This window comes from Gigantopelta aegis, chromosome 9 (genome assembly GCF_016097555.1).
Source record: "Gigantopelta aegis isolate Gae_Host chromosome 9, Gae_host_genome, whole genome shotgun sequence".
NCBI classification, from domain to species: domain Eukaryota; kingdom Metazoa; phylum Mollusca; class Gastropoda; order Neomphalida; family Peltospiridae; genus Gigantopelta; species Gigantopelta aegis.
In genome coordinates this window covers 3,317,056-3,341,526 of record NC_054707.1, presented here as the reverse complement: position 1 = coordinate 3,341,526, position 24,471 = coordinate 3,317,056, and the positions used below count along the sequence as shown (strand labels likewise).

At 39.3% G+C, this 24,471-nt stretch overlaps 1 protein-coding gene across 1 annotated transcript; it reads right to left on the bottom strand.

Moving 5' to 3' along the window:
* Positions 1-389: 389 nt before the first annotated feature.
* On the bottom strand, positions 390-24,099 carry LOC121380727 (double-stranded RNA-specific adenosine deaminase-like). The gene is made up of 10 exons (XM_041509680.1): positions 24,091-24,099; positions 23,210-23,361; positions 21,923-22,073; positions 20,361-20,541; positions 15,530-15,623; positions 11,977-12,135; positions 11,087-11,151; positions 10,461-10,631; positions 8,605-8,848; positions 390-654 (listed from the first exon to the last, which is right to left on the bottom strand). The coding sequence occupies exons 1-10, from the start codon at positions 24,097-24,099 to the stop codon at positions 420-422; spliced, it is 1,461 nt and encodes a 486-aa protein (XP_041365614.1). The 3' UTR covers positions 390-419.
* Positions 24,100-24,471: the final 372 nt, after the last annotated feature.

Here is a 24,471-nt window from a genome sequence, read left to right as displayed (position 1 = left end):
CCAAATGCGGTTTTACGTCATAGCAAGAAACGCCAGGCAAAAACAGGGCCGTAGCTAGCAGGGGGGCAAGGGGGCAGTTCCCCCCTCCCCCTCCCCCCCCCCGAAAAAATTCGGAAAGCATTATAGAAAGTTAAAGAAAAGGAGTTTTAGACTATTAACTACTCAGTTGCCCCCCAAACAAAAAATCCTAGATACGGCCCTGAAAAATCGACGTCATACAGCGGTAAATTATTTAAAAAAAAAAACATGTCGATGCGCGAGTGTCAAAATCGACGCATGCGCTGACCAGAAACCATAAATCTATTTCGTTTGGCCCAAACCCGCCCCCACCCAACCCCACCCAACCCCACCCAAACCCCACCCAACCCCCACCCGTTCACCTCCAAACTCTGCTTATGAACGTGTTGACGTGTCTGCAGTTATTGAAATTCGTCCACGTCGTAATTGTCTCGTACGGAATACCATGGGCCATAGCCACACGACTCGAAGTGCTCGTAGAGTTGTTCCTTCGTCCTGCTGTAGTCTCGTGCCATGCGCTTCGCCTTGCTGTAGGTCAGGCCAGCGAGATCACGTCTTTCGAACCTCTCACACAGACTATGGAACTGATCGAAGAACGACTTTTTAGATAATCGCGAACAGGAGCTGCTTACTGGCCTGTGAAAATAGAGAAATGATCAAACAAGAGGCTGGTACAAATGGAGGAATAATCTTACACAGACTGCTTACAGGCCTGCACAAATACAAAAATGATCTTAAACAAAGACTGTCCAATGGCTTGTAAACATGGAGGAATAATTTAAAGCAGACTGCTTCTGGAAAAATGATCTAGCCTGGCCCTGTGCTTATAAACCTTAAAGTCTAGACTTTAATAAAGTCCAGACTTTAACGTCATGGTAACGCCATTCAAATAGCATTACGTTAAAGTATGGACTTTATTAAAGTCTAGACTTTAAGTTTTATAAGCACGGGCCCTGGTGCTTATAAAATTTTTAGAGTCTAGACTCAAGACTCTAATAGAGTCCGAGACTTTAACGTCATGGCAACATCATACAAAGTACATGGCTGTGACGTCATTTGAGATTGAATCATAAGCACGGTACGGGCCCTGGTGTAGGACCTGCTTGGATTCCTATACAAAAGATATTAAACAGGATCTGAAGTTATAGGTGTATGATTAGTATCAGTCGATGGAACACCGATGCGCGCTACACTATACAGCCTGTGTTCATATGTGTGTGTGTGTGTGTGTGTGTGTCTCTCTCTCTCTCTCTCTCTCTCTCTCTCTCTCTCTCTCTCTCTCTCTCTCTCTCTCTCTCTCTCTCTCTCTCTCTATATATATATATATATATATATATATATACATACATATATATATATATATATATATATATATATATATATATATACACATACATACATACATACATACATACATATATATATATATATATATATATATATATATATGAACACAGGCTGTAATGCGTAGCGAGCATCGGTGTTTCATTGACTGGTACTAATCATACACCTATAACCTCATACCCATACCTATTGGTTATTGCTATTTAAAATAAAACATTTGCTAATCCTGACACGTAGTGATCACAGGTAAGCTGAGCACTATATTTTCCTAATGTAGCAAGGGATCTATAGAATGGTATAGAAATCATTTTGGTATCATTAGCAGCGTCGTGTTTTGTAGAACATCATATCCAAAATCCGCTAAAATCCGCTTTGGGGAATTTGTTTTAGAAGTGTTTATATTTTTAAAAAAAATTGGGAAATATAAACAAATATATCCCAAGTGACGTTATGTGTGACGTCATTTAACCAGTGGGCGGCGATTGAAAATACAATGGTATCTAAGTGTATCTAAGTACGTCACAGACTGTCACGATACAGCGAAACCGTAATAAATATAGTTTATAAAGCTGCAATTATTATTTAATCATAAATTTTCATGTATTATACCGTTTAAAGACTGTTTTAAAAATAGTATCCTCAGTTTGTATTCCCTGTGGCACATTTCCCACAAATATAGCCTGTTTTAATAATTACAACAATATACTCAATTTTCTTGCTTAGAATATGAATACTATTTTATCCTGTTCAATTATTTAGACCCAAAGTTTTTTGCAAATGTTACGTTTATTTCCTATTCGATATTTGTTTTCTTTGCATTTACATGAAAACAAACCCAAACCCCGACAGGTTTTATATACAAATCATCATATAAAATGCACGAAGTTGACTTAATTCCACTTTTTAAAAATCTCTGTGTCTTTTGAATGCAATTTATTTCTCCTATAAATAACTAAGGTCATTTGCATATCAAAACATTAGGATCTGTGGCTACGTGAAGGTCATTATAGCTTGTTTCACTAAATCAAGGTTATTATTGTTTTGCAGTGTGTAACAGCATTGTCTAATCTTTCCGTTAAACATAGATGTAAACAAACAGAACATGTAACCCTTTCTTGCAGGTGCATTATATTTAATAAATTTAGCTAATGTATTATGTATTTTTATTTTATTATATCAATTATATATTAGCATACCATACCTAACCTAACACAACTGAGGTGTAGCACAGTAATAAACACAAATCACCTCACACATCGCAGGAATGTGCTTTCCAAATTTATAAATAAATTTAATGCAGGGCCGGACCCAGAAGACCAGGTGGGGGGGGGGAGGGGATAAAATGTCAAAGGCCACCAACATCAAATAATAATAAAAATGTTATTTAATTTGCCTCTAAATTGGGAACTCATACGTATATATATTATATATATATATATATATATATATATATATATATATATATATATATATATATATAGTATTTAGGGTGGTGCTAGGGGCTGGGGTTTGGGGGTTGGGTGCTACATTTGTAATGCGAAAAACCAAAGGGCTATTGTTCGGACTCGTATGGGTTCAACCACTTTTTCATCCCGCAGACACAGCCCTGAATGTTCAAAATACGATAGCATTGCTTGGTCAATAACATCATTATTTCGATCTATGACTGCACGTGCTATTGTAGCAATGTGTAAACCACGTAAAATACAAGTTAGGTAGGGTATATAAATTCATTGAAAATGTATTAGTCGACATTCTTGTTATTGTTATTTGAGGAAAAATATGGGTAAATCGAAAAAACACTTCAGTTGATGTAAAATCGTGTATTAAGAACGTTTTCGATTATTTTGAAGATGAATATCAGCGCGGTAGACCTAGGTATGCTTCTTATCGAATTGTCGATCGAGTTGCCGCTGCACTTAAAGTTTCGGTTTCAACAGTAAAAAGAACTGTGAAAAATCTAAGCTCTACGAATCCAAGCACAGAAATCACTGTTAAAAAACACGACCGAAAACTCATCGATTTATTTGATAAAGATGTTATTAGACGACGAGTATACAGATTTTATAGAAAGGGCGAATTACCTACATTACATAAGATTAACGTGGCTTTAAGGGAGGAATGTGGAATCAACATATCCATATTAACTTTACGAAGAACACTCCATGACCTCGATTTTAAATACCAACATATGTCTACAACCGGAAAAGTGATTTTTGAGGACGCCAATATATCAGACAGGAGACTGTCCTATCTCCATGAAATATCCAGTTTACGAGAACAGGGGTATTTAATAGTGATAAATATGGATTGATAGATGGCTGTGAATTGATCTTTGAGGCTAAAAAAACAGACGGAGACTATCATGGTGAGATGAATCATGAAAATTTCATCAAATGGTTTGAAGAACAACTTATGCCTTCTCTACCAGAACCTTCTGTTATCGTCATGGATAACGCAAGCTACCACAACAAATTAACTGAGATTACACGATGTCCTGCACTAAATGCTAAAAAGGAAGAAATTCAGTCGTGGCTACGAAACAAAAATATACCTTTTGAGAGTAACATGACAAAGCCAGTTCTTTATGAACTTGTGAAAAGTAACAAATGTGCAAAGCAATTTGTTACTGATGATATTGCTGAACGCCATGGGCACTTGTGTCTAAGACTGCCGCCAAGACATTCTGAACTCAATCCGATAGAACTGATCTGGAGTCAAGTCAAAGGGCACATAGCTCGTCATAATGATGGTAAAATGACCACGGTGCGGAGAGAACTTGCACATGCATTGAACTCTGTCACACCTACACACTTCTCTGACGCAGTTAAACATGTAATAAAGATCGAAGAAGATTTTTGAAAACAAAATAGTTTTATAAGAAATAAAATACCCCCTGTGATAGTCCCCCTCAACGAAGATAGTGATGAAGAAATGAGTTCGTCGACTGATTAAGTTATTTCTCCATACCCATCAGGAGTATTACTTTAATGTATGCATGAACTCTTTAACACCAAAAACAATTTATTTCCATATCATTCACTATCAAACAACCTAACAACCTATAAACTAATCGACTAGAAATGCATATAGACTACACATACATACGAGAGAAATGTTTATTTAACGACACACTCAACGCATTTGATATACGTTTATGTGGCGTCAGACAAAACGGTTAAGGAGCATTATGACAGTGAGAAAGAAACTCGCTACCACCACATGGGCCACTGTTTCCGATAAGCAATTTTGATAAGCAATAAGGGACGTTTTATATGCACCATCCCATAGACAGGATAGCACATACCACAGCCTTTATACATCAGTTGTGGTGCACAGGCTGGAACTAGACACAACCCAATGGGTCCACCATGTGGGATCGATCAGTCGACCTACCATGAGCGAACGCTTTACCTCTGAGCTACGTCCCGCTCCATATACAAAAGAAGCCTTAAGTGGGGTTGGGGTTGTGCAGAGGGTCACACCTCCACCAATCGCATGCATACCATATTCTTCTCTCTCTCTCCCTATAACCATATAACCATAGATTAAAATATGTTGAGTGCGTCGTTACATAAATGACGTCTCTCTCTCTCTCTCTCTCTCTCTCTCTCTCTCTCTCTCTCTCTCTCTCTCTCTCTCTCTCTCTCTCTCTCTCTCTCTCTCTCTCTGTCTCTCCCTTCAGCGCGCGCGCTTGTGTATTCCACAATATAATTATAATATTTGATACATATTTTTGTTTCAAACTGAGGTTTTGTCACTTGAACTCCCCACCTGAATCCGCGCCTGCTTCATGTTTACAGATATTTTCTTAAATATAGGTCATACTACGATTTGTGCGGATAGGACGACAGAACCGAACATTAGTTTGAAACGCACTATAGAATGATGCTTTTATATGCAAATGACCTTAGTTATTTATAGGAGAAATAACGTGCATTCAAAAGACACAAAGATTTTTAAAAAGTGGAATTAAGTCAACTTCGTGCATTTTATATGATGATTTGTATATAAAACCTGTTGGGGTTTGGGTTTGTTTTCATGTAAATGCAAAGAAAACAAATGTCGAATAGGAAATAAACGTAACATTTGCAAAAACCTTTGGGTCTAAATCATTGAACAGGATAATAGTATCTGTATATTTAATGCATTTCTGATTATTTTAATTTAAAAATGGACCTACTCACTTTTTTTTCTCTCCCAACTGACAAACTGAAACAACGTTTGAAATGGCACTTAAATTTATCGACAATATATATACGTATTTCTGACATTTTCATAGGTTTCCAGACGTGGAGTTATGTAGGGGTCCAAGCGCCCACTCCATATTTCTGATCAAGAAGGCCTAATTAGTTTGCTTTTGTTTTGCCAAGGAATATTACGTGTATCTGAATCCATTCTCTCAATAACTATTCTAACGACTACAAAACCCTGTCCATTAAAACTGATTATTATATAATCAACAGACTGACATGCACAGATAAACAACCGAAGTAACATAATTTGTATAATTTTAAAACTTAGTAGACCTGTTATAATATTACAGTCTGTTCATAGTGGGAACACAGCACATTTGGTGGATAAAACACAGGTTCTAAATGAGCAAACTGGCTGTTGAGAAAGTTTTAGTACATGTGCGAGGAAAAATAAAACACACAGTCGACATAGTTGAGCCCTGTATGATGGGTATGAGCAAGTATGTCAACAAAAGGTCGCAAACACCCGAGTAGAACGTGTAGATATCGACAGCATGAAGGCAAATCTGGTATCCGATTATATATGGCAGATGATATCCTCAAGGGTTTATGATATGCTACATCCATGGAGACCGTGTCATCAAAAAGGAATCGTTTGAAAGAATCTTCCACCTACAGAAAGTTTACCGGTTCACCTACCGAGGTAAAATCACAAACAATAGCTTGGACCTTAAACAATCGTGTGAAAAATGTCAATTACAAGTGAATTGGATGCAGCGTCAGAGGGTTTGATGGAGTGTTGGAAATAATGTATGCTCTTATCGCAAAACTGTGCAACAGTTTACGATTATACCATTCGAGACTAAAGTGGTACAAGGATCTCTTGATATATTGTTTACTAAATAAACTATTTTGAGTTGGCATAGTTTCTGCAGATTGTAGACAGTACGAAGGATATGAATCCAAATATGTCAAAGGATATATACTAAAAGGCAAAATTTATTGTTACATGGATTGTTTAGAGTAATAAATTTGTGAATGGATTTATGGATGTAAACCAGAGAAAATGTGCATTAAACAGCTCGAAGAAATGCAACCAAGCAGTTGTTGCAGCGATTGCATGCTTTGTGCAAGAAACATGGAATATTCGGGAGACATTCTGTCCAGTGTTCACCATAAAAGGCCAGACATTCAGTCGCAAATCATTGGTACTCTGTGCAGCCTTCAGAAGTCCAGAAGTCAGAAAAACACCATTAGTGAACTGTTTGAAGCAATTTCGTCATGCCACGCCTCAGTGAAAATTACAGATGGCGAGTCATAGGGATGTTGGAATCTGGGACCTCGCAGCGTGACGTCGCACGTCAATTCAACGTCCACAGAAACACCATATGGCACTTATGGCAACGATATCAACAAAACAACCAGGTCAGGGACCGTCCCCGTAGCGGCCGACCACCTGTGACAAACCCTCGCCAAGGCACATTGATCTTAACCACGCATCTGCGAAACAGGCATTCCCAGGAACTTTCTCCAGCGTTTAGTGGCCTCAATGAGACGACGGTGCCAGGCCTGTATCAATGCTCAAGGTGGACACACGCACTACTGACTGTGTGAACTTCGCTCTGGACCCCCTCTAGTGATGTGGCTCATTTGCATATGGCAGGTGCGCCCTTTTCATGGACTATTGCTCGTTCCCATACCTTCGGACATTTCTCTTTCCATATTATAACGTTCCATACACGGAAGTAAAAGCTTAGCCTCTATTATCTTTGTCTTTTGTGCGTCACAATAACTTTTGCCTTTTAGTATATTAACGGATTATAATTACAAACGCCTGTTTTTAAGACTTGTGCTTAAGATTCCAATCCGCATAAATTTAGGGTAGATTTAGTTAGGTCCGGCCTACAGGTGTATGGGGTGAGGTGGGGGAAGAGCAGGCAACCTCTTCCCCCTAAATATATTCATGTGTCACTTTATTCGGTTTTTTAAAATAAAAAAGCATACGGTTTGCGCTTTTACGCGTTGGTCCATGTGCCGTTATTCCCTTAAGCACCCCCCCCCCAATATTTCCTGGATCCGCCCCTGTGGCCAGGTCATGCCTGTCCACCCCATTGATGACGAATTGAACTTTAACTGCATTGTTTCTCGCTCATTTTTAGTACAATTATTCCAGTTAACACATGTTCTGGGACCCCATTTCATGCCCGGTCACCCCTTCCATAAACCATGTATCCGCCCCTGAAAATAAGTAGGGAAGCATGAAAATGGAACTACATTTCTACACGGATAATAATTACTATCATGATTCCGACAAGTGTACGGAGTTCCACGTATATAGCCTTTGTATTCATTGAAGGTGGTAGTCTCCTAAGACTGAGCAACGTCCTTAATATATGCCATTGCACTGGGATAGTACTATACATGGCAAAACATTCAATCGCTTCTAAAATAAATTTTGGTTATGTTGTTCTACCTGAAAATACGCTTCGAATGATATTAAAACAATTTCTATCCTTTTTTTTTCCGGGTCAAACCCTTCAACGACCAGACTAATCTTTTATATCACTTTCACAGACATAAAATCACACACCACGGCCTTTGACCAGTCGTGGTGCACTAGTCGGAACGAGAAAATCCCCAAATAAGTTGAATGGATCCACCGAGGTGGTTCGATCCTGCGACGCAACCACCTCAAGCGACCATAACCATAACACCATATAACCATATAACCATATAACCGATTGAGCTAAATCCCACCCCCAAAAGAAATAAAACAACAAAAACAAAATCCTCCCTCCAACAACAACAGCAAATAAAACAACAAAAACAAAATCCTCCCTCCAACAACAACAGCAAATAAAACAGAAAAAACTACCCCCCCCCCCCCACCAAAAAAACCAAAACAAAACAAAACAAAAACCCCCATCACTAATCAACAAAATATCCTCTCTTCTTTGCCCCCCCACCAAATAAATACCCCCCCCCCCCCCACTAAAAAAAAAAACACACACAAAAACAACCACTTTTGAGTGTTGGTTGTACTTACCCTCCGACCATGGCGCCGGTGACGCCGTCGAGCACCTCGACCCCGGCGTCCCCGAACGTCCAGTTAACGAGGTACTGGCGCGACTTGAGGATGCTGTAGGAGTCGTGCAGGTCCTCCTCCGGGTAGAAAATGTCAGGGGCGTTCACTCGGTACGGATACGGCAGCGTCTTCTCAAAGTGTCCGCTTTTCAGTCTGCCGAACACAGCGCGGGGGATGTGTTCCCTCTGGTCACCAGCGAAACTTCCTGTACAAATGACGTCATAGGGAACGTATAAGGAATGACAACACCACCACCAACAAAAAATTAACCATTTCCATGTCTCACATCCCTAATCACATATCTTTTTACCCCCCCCCCATTCCCCACCCCACACACACACAGACCACCGTTAATATTTTCCTGTTGTCCCGTAACACGACTCATACAGTGTTTATCCACACCCGCTCATAAAATTGGGCTATCCCAATGGTCTAAACTCGAGTCTTGAGTCTAGACTTTAATAAATGTGAACGACAGAATCGTAATTAAGTGATCAGGGTCGTATCTCTGCACAAGGCAGAGTCCATTGAGTACTAGTATTTGGCAAAATATAGGGCGGGACGTAGCCCAGTGGTCATTTAAAAGCGTTCGCTTGATGCGCGATCAGTTTGAGATCGATTCCCGTCGGTGGGCCCATTGGGCTATTTCTCGTTCCAGACAGTGCACCACGACTAGTATATCAAAGTGCATGGTATGTACTGTCCTAGCTGTGGTATGGTGCTTATAAAAGATCCCGTGCTACTAATGGAAAAATATAGCGGGCTTCCTCACTAAAACTATAGGTCAAAATTATCACGTTTGAATTCCAATAGCCGATGATTAATAAATCGATGTGCTCTAGTGGTGTCATTAAACAAAACAAACAAACGTTTTTTGACAAACTAGTGGTTGATACCACGAATCTCTATCTTAATGCCTCGTCTATAAGAGGACAGCCACTCTCAAAGACATCCTTTACTGGATATTTCATCCCTCTGGCATCGCCTCAAAGAGGACTGCCACTCCTAAACTAGTTTACTAAATTAAACTAACAGCAGCCCTGAAGAAAGATGACGTCGCAAATCTGCAGACTAGACACGGACGTGACGTTTAGCCTGTGGCCAGCACATACACACCTGCCGACTGATGAGTTGGGGCTCGGCGACATAACCATCGCGACATTCATGTCGCTGGGTGTGTGATGAGCAATAACCACTTTGTGGGACCGACACCGGATCTTGCTACCTATCTTGCTACCATGACTACGTACGGAATTATTTGAATACAAAATCCAGTTTGGGCTTCTTACAAATATTAAGACGACCAAAAACACATTGAATATACAGACACTGATGTTCTAAACAAGAAAATATATTTAACATGTAAGTTTAATCGTAGAAATATTTTATTAGTCGGAAACATCTTACAATGCAGCAAAGTCAGGAATGTCCCTTTAATTACGCATAACATAATCCCATCGCTCCCCTCAGACTAGTTCAATGGAAGTAATGGGCAATGGGCAACTATATTTACGTGCCCCTATCCACAAGGGTTCAGGCACGCCCGCCCCGGATCTAGCCTCTGACTTCGCCAGTGACCACCTCCGGGGCGGGAGAATGGAAGTAATGATTAGCTCCTCTTAGAACGTGAATTTATAGGCCATCAATACGGTCATACCTTAAACGTCTCCCCATAAATTAGGGGAGTAGTGAATCACTTTCCTCAACATTGTTCACACGTCTGACACGCTCAAAACAACCCATTTGGATTCGCCACCGGTAATCCATAAAAGTGAAAAAACTAAAACTGTACATATATATTTTTATATATTATTTACCTATAATGACGGAGGAAAGGTAAATCGGGTCCAGAAAGTGGCTCAGTAGCGCCCCCTGTAGACCGAGTGCATTCCAGCGACATATTTTGTCCGAACAGGTCATGACCCGCATTCGTTCGTTTCCGTTCTCCCAGGGCGGTACGTCGGAATCAGTCGGAATAGCCCCTTCACCTGTTGAGCAGACAAGTGTGATGTCTCAAATATATATTATAATCACATGATCTATCGATCCACCCACCATATAATCATCCATTATCTATCCATCCATCCTTATCTACACACACACACACACACACACACACGCACACACGCACACACACACACACACACACACACACACACACGCACATTCGCACATTCGCACCTGGATACTGGGACATACTCACGTGGACACACATAGACACACACACGCACACACATACGCACACACACGCACACACGCGCACGCACACACACACACATTCCCACATTCGCACCTGGATACTGGACATACTCACGTGGACACACATAGACACACACACGAACACAATATTCACACAGTCTGGCAAGTTTTTTTGTCGTCTTTTCTTCTTGTATTTGCTAAAAACAATTAGAAAACAAAAACAATGTAACGGACATTGACCTACCATCTTCTATTAAAGTCCTCAGCTGTCCTTGTTTGCGCAACGCCTTCATTCTTGTTGGCCCATTTCTAGAAGAAAAAAAACCCCTCATTATTATATAGAACATAGATCCTTAAACATAAAACTGCAGTTCGGATGCTCATGTTTCCTGTGGAAAAATAAATCTCCATTTTCTCTCACATTTACCCTGATTTTTTTGGGTATATATTGCTACTGTTTTCTGCTAAAAGCTAAACAGTCACTACTTACCGTGAGTGGTCGTCTAAGAACACAATAACAATGTCAGAAAATAGCCAGAACAGTGTGGTATTGCCCATTTATTGCAATAAATTCCAACTCCTATATTTTAGACCTAGACTATGTAGATATTTAATATAAACTCCCTAACTTCACACAGATTTCTCAAGCATTGTAACAAAACAAATTATGTCAAATGATATGTCATAATTAGCAAATAAATTTAACGATAAAAATAACAATAACAACACCTATAACAATAACAGAAACAGCAACTTCCCTTCAGAGATGCATGACATCATTTTAGTCAACAATAGCAACAACAACAGACATCAGGAAAGACACAGATGCATATACCATGAAATAAGGTTCGTTTTTCATGTTCGCGGATTTTGACGCACTGTGCATACAGAAACACTGCTACTAATAATTACAAAATAATTTGTTTGATGCATCTGTTTCCCGCTTTTCGCGCCCGCACCACGCCCACGCAGGAACACAGACCTACTTGACCTTACATCATGGCAGGATATGTTGACGTCTCATTACCACACTACTACTACTACCATTACTACTACTACTACTACTACTACTGCCATCGCCACAAATATCATTACAACGACATCGACATCGACAACGACCACAACTGCACTAACCCAATGGTAGGAAAGGCCGACGCGTCCCCACACGGAGGTCTGCTGATGTAGAGGTGGAGTCTGACGTCGTCACGAAGTTTGAGTTTCCCAGTCTCGCTGGGTTCAAACAGGTGGTGTCCGCGCGTAGACACATACCGCTCCAACTGCTTGTATAAATATCTACAACACAGAGATATCTACAATATAGACATATGTACAACACAGAGATAGCTACAATATATACATATGTACAACACAGAGATACTAGTAGCTACAATATAGACATATCTACAACACAGAGATAGCTACAATATAGACATATGTACAACACAGAGATAGCTACAATATAGACATATCTACAGAGATAGCTACAATATAGACATATCTACAACACAGAGGTATGTACAACATAAACATATCTACAACACAGAGATAAATACAATGTAGACATGTACAACACAGAGATATCTACAACACAGAAATATCTACAATATAAACATATCTACAACACAGAGATAAATACAATGTAGACATATGTACAACACAGAGATATCTACAACACAGAAATATCTACAATATAAACATATCTACAACACAGAGATAAATACAACGTAGATATATGTACAACACATAAATATCTATAACATTCAGCTGGATATTATTAATGCAAAACATGTAAAGCATAGCCCTGGTTGGAAACAACAAAAACAAAATCAGAACATTAAGGGTCATAGTATGTACTCTACTGTGTGGGGAAGTACATATATAGGATCTCTCGCTGCTTTTTCGCTTAAAACGTATTGGTGGTCCTTAACCATATAACCGTAATTAAAATATGTTGAGTGTTTTGTTAAATACTAAAAATAATATAAAAACAATCCTTTTTTTAAATGTGTTGAGGAGTCGTTTAACAAATATTCCCTTTTTTTTCTTTTTCTCTCAGACATTATCTAGGATCAAACATTTCACCCCAGACATTGTTCCCGTCCGCATGCATTGGAAAATGATTCAATTAACAACAATACTCTTTGAAACCAGAGGCAAGTTTAGGAGGGCGAACGATCTAATCACGGTCACATACTAGTCTAACGTTAGATAGAAGATAGAACATGACGATACCAGTCAACTTGTACGCAAGCGCTCGGCCTCCTGATCCCGCCACTGTCTACAGACAAGGGTCCTCTGTGACTAGCTGACCTTTACAAGGGTCAACTTGATGAATGTGTATGCAAATGACTTGTAATTGAAATGTGCTTTATATACAGATACAGAGACGTCCCTGGCATACAATAACAAGGCCTTTAGGGGCAGTGAACATACAATAACAAGGCCTTTAGGGGCAGTGAACATACAATAACAAGGCCTTTAGGGGCAGTGAACATACAATAACAAGGCCTTTAGGGGCAGTGAACATACAATAACAAGGCCTCTAGGGGCAGTGAACATACAATAACAAGGCCTCTAGGGGCAGTGAACATACAATAACAAGGCCTCTAGGGGCAGTGAACATACAATAACATTGCAGTGAACATACAATAACAAGGCCTCTAGGGGCAGTGAACATACAATAACAAGGCCTCTAGGGGCAGTGAACATACAATAACAAGGCCTTTAGGGGCAGTGAACATACAATAACAAGGCCTCTAGGGGCAGTGAACATACAATAACAAGGCCTCTAGGGGCAGTGAACATACAATAACAAGGCCTCTAGGGGCAGTGAACATACAATAACAAGGCCTTTAGGGGCAGTGAACATACAATAACAAGGCCTCTAGGGGCAGTGAACATACAATAACAAGGCCTTTAGGGGCAGTGAACATACAACAATCAGGGTGGGACCAGTGATATATATGTATACTGAACTCCAATGAAAACGCATCACCCAATTTTCAGTCGGATGCTTGAGGCTGTTATATACCACACAGTAACCCTGACCCTTCTATACAATTTTAGGGTTATCTATTGCCAACCAGAATACATCCAGCTATAGAAAATCAGTTAAATGAACTATATTTTATTTCTCATATCCATTTACAACTACAACTTTGACTGGTGCGTTTTCAACGAAGTTCAGTATATAATTCATGCGTGTTTTCCAGCTAGACAGACATGGCACTTTTCTTAGTTTTAAAGGGACATTCCTGAGTTTGAGTTTAAGATGTTATCGACTAACAGACACTTTTTAACGATTGTAATTACATATCAAATATATTTTTCTGAATAAAATATTAGTGGCTCTGTATTAAACGTGTTTCTGATCGTTCTAATATTTGTACAAGGTTAAGTTTTATTTTATTACAAAATTATTTGAAGACAAAAATCCAGTTTGGGCTTCCTAAAAATATTAAGTCGACCAGAAACACATTGAATATACAGTCACTGATATTCTAAACATGACACTATATTTAATATGTAAGTTTTTTCGTAGAAATATTTTATTAGTCGGAAACATGTCACAATGCAGCAAACTCAGGAATGTCCGTTTAAGTGTTAAAAAGACACCTTGTTTATTATTTTTCAGCAATGTTTTGTATATCACTATCAACCTGCCCTTATAGGACTGTCACCGTGTCACACCCCATGTGTGAGAGGGTGAGGTGGGGATACACCCTCTTTGCTGAAGCAACGGTTTTTTTTTTTTTTGTCAGTATATTTTCCAGGGGAGCAGTAATCGCACTCTATTCCCCATATAAACTTCGCTCTCTACAACCTAGACCACTGACAACCCCCTACTAAATATTCCTGTACACGCACCTGCCACGTTAGTTGCAGCTGTGAGATGGTATTGCATAAGATGGTATTTAAAGACGAGTTTACAGGACAACAATGAGAAGATGACGAGATGGTTATTGCATAAGATGGTATTTAAAGACGAGTGTACAGGACAACAATGAGAAGATGACGAGGTGGTTATTGCATAAGATGGTATTTAAAGAGGAGTTTACAGGACAACAATGAGAAGATCACGAGATGGTTATTGCATAAGATTGTATTTAAAGACGAGTTTACAGGACAACAATGAGAAGATCACGAGATGATATATAATCATTATTTTACGTGTCAAGGAGACATACACTTCCGTCTTTCCATTATACAACAATAGACTCCGTGTTTCTTATGTCAACATCTATCTATTGTACTCTGGATGATGTATATTCGGTAGAGATAATAATTAATTTTATTTTAGTTTATTGTTGTTGTTTTTAATTTGAGATTTTTCTGCGCTCCACAAAAACTTTTTTTTATTATTATTATTTTTTTTTGTTTTTTGTGTCTGTCTGTATGTGTGTGTGCGCGCGTGCGTGCGTGCGTGCGTGCGTGTGAAATTGGAGAGGCTACGCCACACTGGTGTCAAAACATAAAAAAAACTGTAAGCAAAACAGAACGAACATTTATCTCCTTGCAATTGCAATTTAAAAATATATCATATCAACCAACCAACCAAAACTCTAATTTACGTGCCTATATCCACTCAAGGTGCAGGCACGCCCATCCCGATCGCTAACTCCGACACATGTCGGTTGTATCGATGGGGACAGAATATATCATATGAATCATAAATTGGTTTGTGTACCTGACGAACGCCCGCCTCGCTATCATCTCAGCGTGTGAGTGGATGATTCTACTGCCGTCATCGGGAAGGTGGGGACTCAGAATACACCGGTTACCTGCAACAACAGCGACACACACCTGGGGTTAGTGAACTCAGCCAACCGCTTGCCGCCAACGCTTGCGACATCGGTATTTAATTTATGCTATACATTAAACCGAATGCACTTTGGGAACTAGTCAAAATAGTTTGCAAACGTTTAGCGGAAAACAGTTGGCTGAACGTAGGTCTGGAATGATGACTGGAATAAATGGAGGCAAAAATGTTCTAATACACACTAACCAGTGATACATATTCTCAACATGTAATCTTTCCATCCTCAACCACATGTAATCTTCCTTCCATCCTCAACCACATGTAATCTTCCTTCCATCCTCAACAACATGTAATCTTCCTTTCATCCTCCACCACATGTAATCTTCTATCCTCCACCACATGCAATATTCCTTCCATCCTCAACCACATGCAATATTCCATCCTCCACCACATGTAATCTTCCTTTCATCCTCAACCACATGTAATCTTCCATCCTCCACCACATGTAATCTTCCATCCTCAACCACATGTAATCTTCCATCCTCAACTACATGTAATCTTCCTTCCATCCTCAACCACATGTAATCTTCCTTCCATCCTCAACTACATGTAATATTCCATCCTCAACCACGTGTAATATTCCATCCTCAACCACATGTAATCTTCCATCCTCAACCACATGTAATATTCCATCCTCAACCACATGCAATCTTCTATCCTCAACCACATGTAATCTTCCTTCCATCCTCAACCACATGTAATCTATCCTCCACCACATGCAATATTCCTTCCATCCTCAACCACATGTAATCTTCCTTCCATCCTCAACTACATGTAATATTCCATCCTCAACCACATGTAATATTCCATCCTCAACCACATGTAATATTCCATCCTCAACCACATGTAATCTTCCTTTCATCCTCCACCACATGTAATATTCTATCCTCCACCACATGCAATATTCCTTCCATCCTCAACCACATGTAATCTTCCTTCCATCCTCAACTACATGTAATATTCCATCCTCAACCACATGTAATATTCCATCCTCAACCACATGTAATCTTCCTTTCATCCTCCACCACATGTAATATTCCATCCTCAACCACATGTAATCTTCCTTCCATCCTCAACCACATGTAATATTCCATCCTCCACCACATGTAATCTTCCTTTCATCCTCAACCACATGTAATCTTCCATCCTCCACCACATGTAATCTTCCATCCTCAACTACATGTAATCTTCCTTCCATCCTCAACCACATGTAATCTTCCTTCCATCCTCAACTACATGTAATATTCCATCCTCAACCACGTGTAATATTCCATCCTCAACCACATGTAATCTTCCATCCTCAACCACATGTAATATTCCATCCTCAACCACATGTAATATTCCATCCTCAACCAATGTAATCTTCCTTTCATCCTCCACCACATTCCTAAGTTAAATAGTTTAATCCCAATACACCTAATATATTATTGACGGTAACACGGCCAGTACACAAATAAAAACTGAGGTCAATTAGATTGAACTCTATGTAAGCGTCATGGAACACGCGTAACTATCACTACTTCCCCTCTAGAAAGATCACACCACTAATATTAATAGCTATACACACACCAACCAGCACATAAGCAAATAAATTTAGACATGGCGGCGCGCACACACATTAATCAACTTGAGCATGCCCGTTCTTGCTGGTACAAAGCAAAATGTCCAACAGGCAACTAATATCACATCTATGTTCAAACATTCTGTAAACAAGAAAGAAGCATTTGTTCCAACAATGTTTAAATGTACAGTCTTCTAAAACTATTATGCGGCCCCTCAAACATTCTGTAAACAAGAAAGAAGCATTTGTTCCAACAGTGTTTAAATGTACAGTCTTCTAAAACTATTATGCGGCCCCTCAAACATTCTGTAAACAAGAAAGAAGCATTTGTTCCAACAATGTTTAAATGTACAGTCTTCTAAAACTATTATGCGGCCCCTCAAACATTCTGTAAACAAGAAAGAAGCATTTGTTCCAACAATGTTTAAATGTACAATCTTCTAAAACTATTATGCGGCCCCTCAAACATTCTGTAATCAGAAGTAGAAACATGTGCCCAAACAATGTTTAAATGTAGTCTTCTAAAAATATTGTGCGGTCCCTCAGGTTGATTTTTATTTTCTTAGAATATTCATTGTGTACTTCCGGCGTGGTTTTGTGAATCAGTTGGAATTCCATCATCGATCATCGGTTTGCACTAAACGATCAAGTTTTGATGACACAATCGATTAGAAGTATATGCAGATAAGGAGGATTCTAATTATAAGCACCGTGCATCTATTGTGTTAAATTACCATAGTTTGTCTCCCAATAGCCGATATATTTTTCATGCTGGGGTGTCGTTAAACATGCATTCATTCTATTGTGTTAAACTCTACAAATGGGCTTGATGCACGGTCGATTTTGGATCGATCCCGGGCTGTGGGCACATTGGGCTATTTGTTGCTCCAGCCAGTGCACCAAGGCTGGTACATCAAAGGCCGTATTATGTGCTATCCTGTCTATGGGATTGTGCATATAAAAGATCCCTTTCTGCTAATCGAAAAGAGTATCCCATGAAGTGGCGACAGCAGGTTTCCTCTCTCAATATCTGTCCTTAACCACATGTCCAACGTCATATAACCGTAAATAAAATGTGTTGAGTGCGTCGTAAAATAAACCATTTCCTTCCTTCCTCTACAAATGGCTAATTTCACCTATAAACTACCAACAGTGGAGGGATAATTACAGTCAACATCTTCTCTATTCAATCGATTATAGACTTTTATAGCCGATCATCAAATCGGTAGAGCCAACCCGATTAACCTTCGATTATAATCGACCATTGGAACATCACTAATCCGGAGTTGTTTTCGCTGTCCTAATATATATATATATATATACATATATATTATCAGGGGACGAAATTGGCTGGAATTGCTGCTGAACATTCGGTCAAATTCAAGCTACAAATTCTGAGAGACAGGATCAAAACCTGCCGGACCAAACGTGATCATGAAGTCGGCTGGCAAAAAAATCTCCCGACCCGTGGAAAATGTTTACCAACAAAAACCAGTCGGGACTGTAGTATAACGACCCCCGATATAGACCCGTATGGAAACACATGATAAAAAGGTCTCAGGTTAACACATTTTGCCTGAATATCTATAATTTTTGCCCGAATCTGAGGTTTTGCTCCAGCACATGTCTCGTACGCTTATGCTTCTAGAGTCGGAACAGTCTCTTGATGTGACCGTTTGAAGTGCGTCAGAATTCTGATGACAATGGATCTTTGAAAGTACCTTTTAGAAATACATTCTACTAATCCTAATGAATAATGAGGATCTGTGAACATTAAAAACACTTTTATTTATCAAGAAAATAAGACCAAGCATTTACTCGGCTCCAGTTCAAATTTCGACATTTTGGATTGTAGTGAGCCGAACGGATTTGTACGTGGTTATATAGTCAAAAATAAATTTCACAAAGCTAAATATGAAAGAGAGAGAGAGAGAGAGAGAGAGAGAGAGAGAGAGAGAGAGAGAGAGAGAGAGAGAGAGAGAGAGAGACAGACAGACAGACAGACAGACAGACAGACAGACAGACAGACAGACAGACCGACCGACAGACAGACAGACAGACCGCACAATGTTCTAAGGAGACAAAGTACTTTTAATGAAGGATTACTTGGCATCAAATCACCGAGTACGATAAGAGAAGAACCCACTTGACATGGGGTATTCTTTTCCGTTAGTCCACGAAATACATAGGACCACACATAAATCCATGGCGTAAACGTAACGGATGGTCTGTAACTATCCGTTAATAAACCACAAAACAAGACCCCAAAACATACAAAAACAACAACCTTAAAAGAAAGACCAAATTAAAAAAAAGAGAGACAAAAAAAGTAATGGTAACATAATAGCATGGAATCAATTCATACAAATGACAGTACTCGAAATTGTTATATTTTTTGTCAATCTCAGGTGATATTCAAACAAAATACATGTTTCGTGTGGTTAGACAACAGTACATGCTCAAACATTTGCCGGCCTCATATTTTCTGAAATTGGCATGCATTTGTGGTTTCTAGTGACTCTTCTGTTAGTAACACCCCGTGAGAACAACTACAGAGTGCATGTAACAGTGTAACTCTGTGCACGTGTCGAGTAATTTTGAAGTAAATTAAAACACATATAATCCAGTTAAATGAAGAAATAAAAAACATTTAAAGAAGCAAAATGCTACAAAAACATGCAACTTGAAAATATTACAGAACCCACTAATTACCATTTTCTTGAAACATCTGGAAGAAAGGAAAGGAAAAGTGTTGAATGACATGGTAACGGTATGGAAAGTCACACTAATAACATTATTCGTCTGTTAAATGCCATATAATATTAGTGCAGTAGACATATTTAAATATAGGTTGATACGCCATTTATATTAGTTTTATTGCTACAAAAGGTCCAATGTTATTGACAACGCGAACTGAAAATCATTGGCAGTAGTACATTATAAACTTAAGAGCCATATTCCATGAACGCGGTTTCAGGCGCGGCGCGGTCGAGGTACGCTAAAGAAAGGACGTATAAAATCACTGCTATTGATAGCCATAGCAATGATTTTCTGATGCATTTGTTTGGTGCATACGTCGCCCGCACCGCGTTAAAAAAATCCGTTCACATGGAAAACGGACTTTAATTCGCAGCATACCCGTTCCGAGCCCAACGACGACGATTTTCCCGTGGTGCATTTCGAGCGCGATGGCGGCCGAGATTTTCTCCTTGCTGTAGTATATGAGCTGAGTCTCCTCCGCCTGCTCCAACACCCCCCGCACCAGGATGCAGATCTTGTGGGCGTGGATTAGGTCGTTCTGCTCGTCGATGTCTTCATTCTGTAACAGGTAAAGTTTGACGACACCACTAGAGCACAATGATCAGCTATTGGATGTCAGACATTCGATAATTTTGACATGTACTTTTATACTAGGTTCAGACTACCAGCTGCCAGCACAAAGTTGGCCAACTTTCTGCTCTCACGACATAATTATACGACAGTCCAGATGCTTGGCTGGGCGCTCTTACAACTCGATTCTCGTCGTGTAACCCATGCTTTAGTTGTTAATCTGAACACACCCGTCGTAAGTCAGGAGTTGGGGAAATTACAACGCAACCGTCGAGTTGGCCAACTTCGTCGTGGCAGTTGATAGTCTTATCCTAAGTATTAGAAAGGAAACCCGCTACATGTTTTCATTAGTAGCAAGGGACCTTTTATGTGTACCATACCACAGCGAGGATAGTACATACCACAACCTTTGTTATACCAGTTGTGTGGAGCACTGACTAGAGCGAGAAATAGCCCAATGGGCCCACCGACGGGAATCGATCCTAGATACAACTTATGTAAAGGGGTGACAGTTTGATCCTTTAAATATTAATTACTAGTGTGATCTGAAATTGTATAGATAAATATATAGACAAGATATATAGAGAAATACACGCATACATACACGCATAAACACACACTTCGAAATTAGAAGTGCCTAAAAGAGTGCTTAGCAGATGAATACAATGCATGTATTGGTTTTTAGTGGGGGACATATTTTGGTCATCTTGATATTTTTGTGGATGATTACCATATACAAGTTAGTGAACTTTTAAATACTGTATGTACCCTTTGTAAATGTTACATCCCGTCAGAATACTGGTGGTGCCCTTTTTAAACGTTACATTCCCTCCCTTAATACTGGTGGTGCCCTTTTTAAACGTTACATTCCCTCCCTGAATACTGGTGGTGCCCTTTTTAAACGTTACATTCCCTCCCTGAATACTGGTGGTGCCCTTTTTAAACGTTACATTCCCTCCCTTAATACTGGTGGTGCCCTTTTTAAACGTTACATTCCCTCCCTGAATACTGGTGGTGCCTTTTGTAAACGTTACATTCCCGCCCAAGAAAAGTCATACGTCCGCCCCATGCAAACACACCCGCGCGCGTTCTCACATAAGTGTGTGTGTGTGTGTGTGGGGGGGGGGGGGGGGGGGTAAATTTAATAATTTAGGCTATCAATTGTAGCATGTATTATAATAACAAAACCTACTAAAAAAACAGCATTCCAGGCACACAATAGAATGTTATATTGTACTGTGTGCACCCAGTAAGGAAGGGTCATGTGTTGGTGCCGGCTCAGGGTAGACACATTTTCTCACTTGGCATCCAAAGGGATGTGGGTTAAACCCCTAAACCTCCCCTAAATCTGCCACTGAAAAGTAAGTTACCATAGCAAAATTAGCTTCTTTTAACTTCTTCTTTCCTCTGTCGTAAATTGTCTTGAGCGCTTTCTCAGCGGCCTCTTTCTTGGCAAGTTTCTTTGAGGAACCGCTGCCCGTAATATGCTGGACATTGTCTACTATACACGCGGTGTGGAAACTGAAAACAAACGTACACATACCTTTAAGCAAATGTGTTTAAGTGTCCTATATCTAGCTTACGGTATATATAATTTGCGTTTTCTATTACAATAATATAATTGTAGAGTGCTTTCGAAAGATTAGGACATGTCTTTTCGAAGGATTCATGAACTGCAGATCTACAAATAAGCGGTGATGCGAAATTGATCTGTCTAGCAGTTGTAATAATGAGTATATAGTCGTCCTTTTGTTCACTTATAGCGGTAATTTAGAGAAACAGTTAATGACTTTACCGAAATATAGGCCTATAAGTTATATTATTATACAGGCACGGCGGAAGCAATCGGGGATTGACTGAGATCGAGGGCGCAAAGTAAAGTTTCTAGGAGGTTCGGGGATATGATCCCCAGTAACAGTAAGAAAACTAGATGTCCTGAAATACAATTTCCTGCATTCTACAAGTAAAATTCATCTCTGCCTTAAGATTTACTACCAATAATATTTTTGATTCAGAATGTCTGTTATATGTATAACACCGTAACACGTATTATATCAATATAATTAAAATTAAAAAGAGGTAGCGGTGCATACATACATGCGCACGGCCTCATCAGCTATAATCGACACCATTCCCCATCATTTCACAAGTAAAAAGCTAAGTAACTTTTTATTAACAATTTTGGAGTGAAAAATTCCCATTTTCTATTAGGCTATTATAGGCCCTATAAACATATATTTTGAAAACGATACATAACGTGACAAAAACGACTTTTGGAGGGGGGGGGGGGGGGGCACTGACGGATCGGGTACAAACTCTATATCAGATTTTGGTTACAATGGCAAAAATTAATATGCAAAAAAAAAAAGCCCCCCCCCCCCCCCCCACCACCGGTTCCTACGAGCCGGGATATATTAATTTTAATAAAACAAGTACATGGCTTTGTATTAATAGTACTTTTTTAAATTTGCCGAGATATTTTTAGAATGAAACCGAAAGTTCCCTTCTTTTTGTTTTCAAAACAACGCTAAAATTCCAAAGCCATGGGCGTCAAGTCAAATTTGAGAAATAAAACTGGTGTGTGTTTATGTGTGTGTGTGTGTGTGTGTGTGTGTGTGTGTGTGTGTGTAGCAGTTTAATATTATTTCGTATGCTACCATGCATTATGATCTGGCCCCGACTTGGTGTATGGCGTGAATTCCACTGTAACCTCCTTGGTCTGTCCGTACTCCATGAGGACGCTTACAGGGTCCCTGTCTCCATATTGAGATGAAATCAGGGACCATGGCCCAGCGGTCATTGTGTGTCCCTGAAATACACATAACAAAATTAAAGTCGACGACAGAACTTCACTTTTCGCACCCTTGTTTTGGCTTCGTACACAATAAATATTTAGCCTATAACATACCTACAAAATATGAAAGAAATAAAAATTGTCATTCATCAAATGTATCAGATTATATAATAATCTCATACGTCAAATATAATATGATACATTTGACGAATGACAATTTTTTGTTTCTTTCATATTTTGTCTAAAATTACGAAAAATAATATAACAAACAGGCATGTAAACTGGGTTGTTGGCTCTCGGAACTATTTTGAAAAGGGATCAAGGTTAGTAGACTAGTTTTTATTTTATTGTGTCGAAGCATTGTCATAATATGGCTAATTTCAATTGTTATGACGTCATTATTACAATGACGTCACAGTGCATTACCTTGCAATAACAGTAAGCTGAGCGTATGACGTTTTCGATGAGGTTTCGAAAACGCTGGGAAAATTCCAATGTAAAACTGCTATTGGTTTTTTGGGTGGGTTTTTTGTGGAACATTACTAATACACCTGACTGTGTTTGAAGAAAATATTATAATTAAAACATTGTACTATTTACGAACTATGGATTTGAAGTACAATTATAGTAAGATATTATGTAATATGTTATAGGACTATATTAAAATGTATTGTGTTCAAAACCAAATAGGGTGCGAAAAGTGATTGTCGTCGACCTTAATAAATTTGCACATAAATGTCATACCTTTGGCATAGGGGCCTATTGAACAACTGCAGTTTGGTTATTTGTGCCGTCGTATTCTGTTCGTTTTGTTAGGATATGTCATGTGCTGAGATATACTTTGTGTAGTGATGAGGCACTTGTCTGATGACGTCACTGATGGACGTACTCGCACACGACGTTTCTGAATAAATAGCTGTGCAGTCAATTTTGTGATATTTTTTGGTTTTTTTCAGCCATCGCAAACCAGTGGAAAACTTAATGGAATGCATAGGACAGTTAATTTAACCCGTAAAGCAATCAGAACTGATTTAAAGCCCGGTTATTCCTAAAACTGGACCTATTTCTTGCAAAACAGGTCCAAAACCCACAAGCCATGTGTTGCAACTGCACCAATATTCGCAC

Coding starts and splice junctions, on each gene's coding strand:
- LOC121380727 (XM_041509680.1), bottom strand. Junction 15,624..20,360: donor CGTCGTTGGGCTCGGAACGG/GTATGCTGCGAA, acceptor CTGTTGTTGCAG/GTAACCGGTGTATTCTGAGT. Junction 12,136..15,529: donor GCGAGGCGGGCGTTCGTCAG/GTACACAAACCA, acceptor TCTGTGTTGTAG/ATATTTATACAAGCAGTTGG.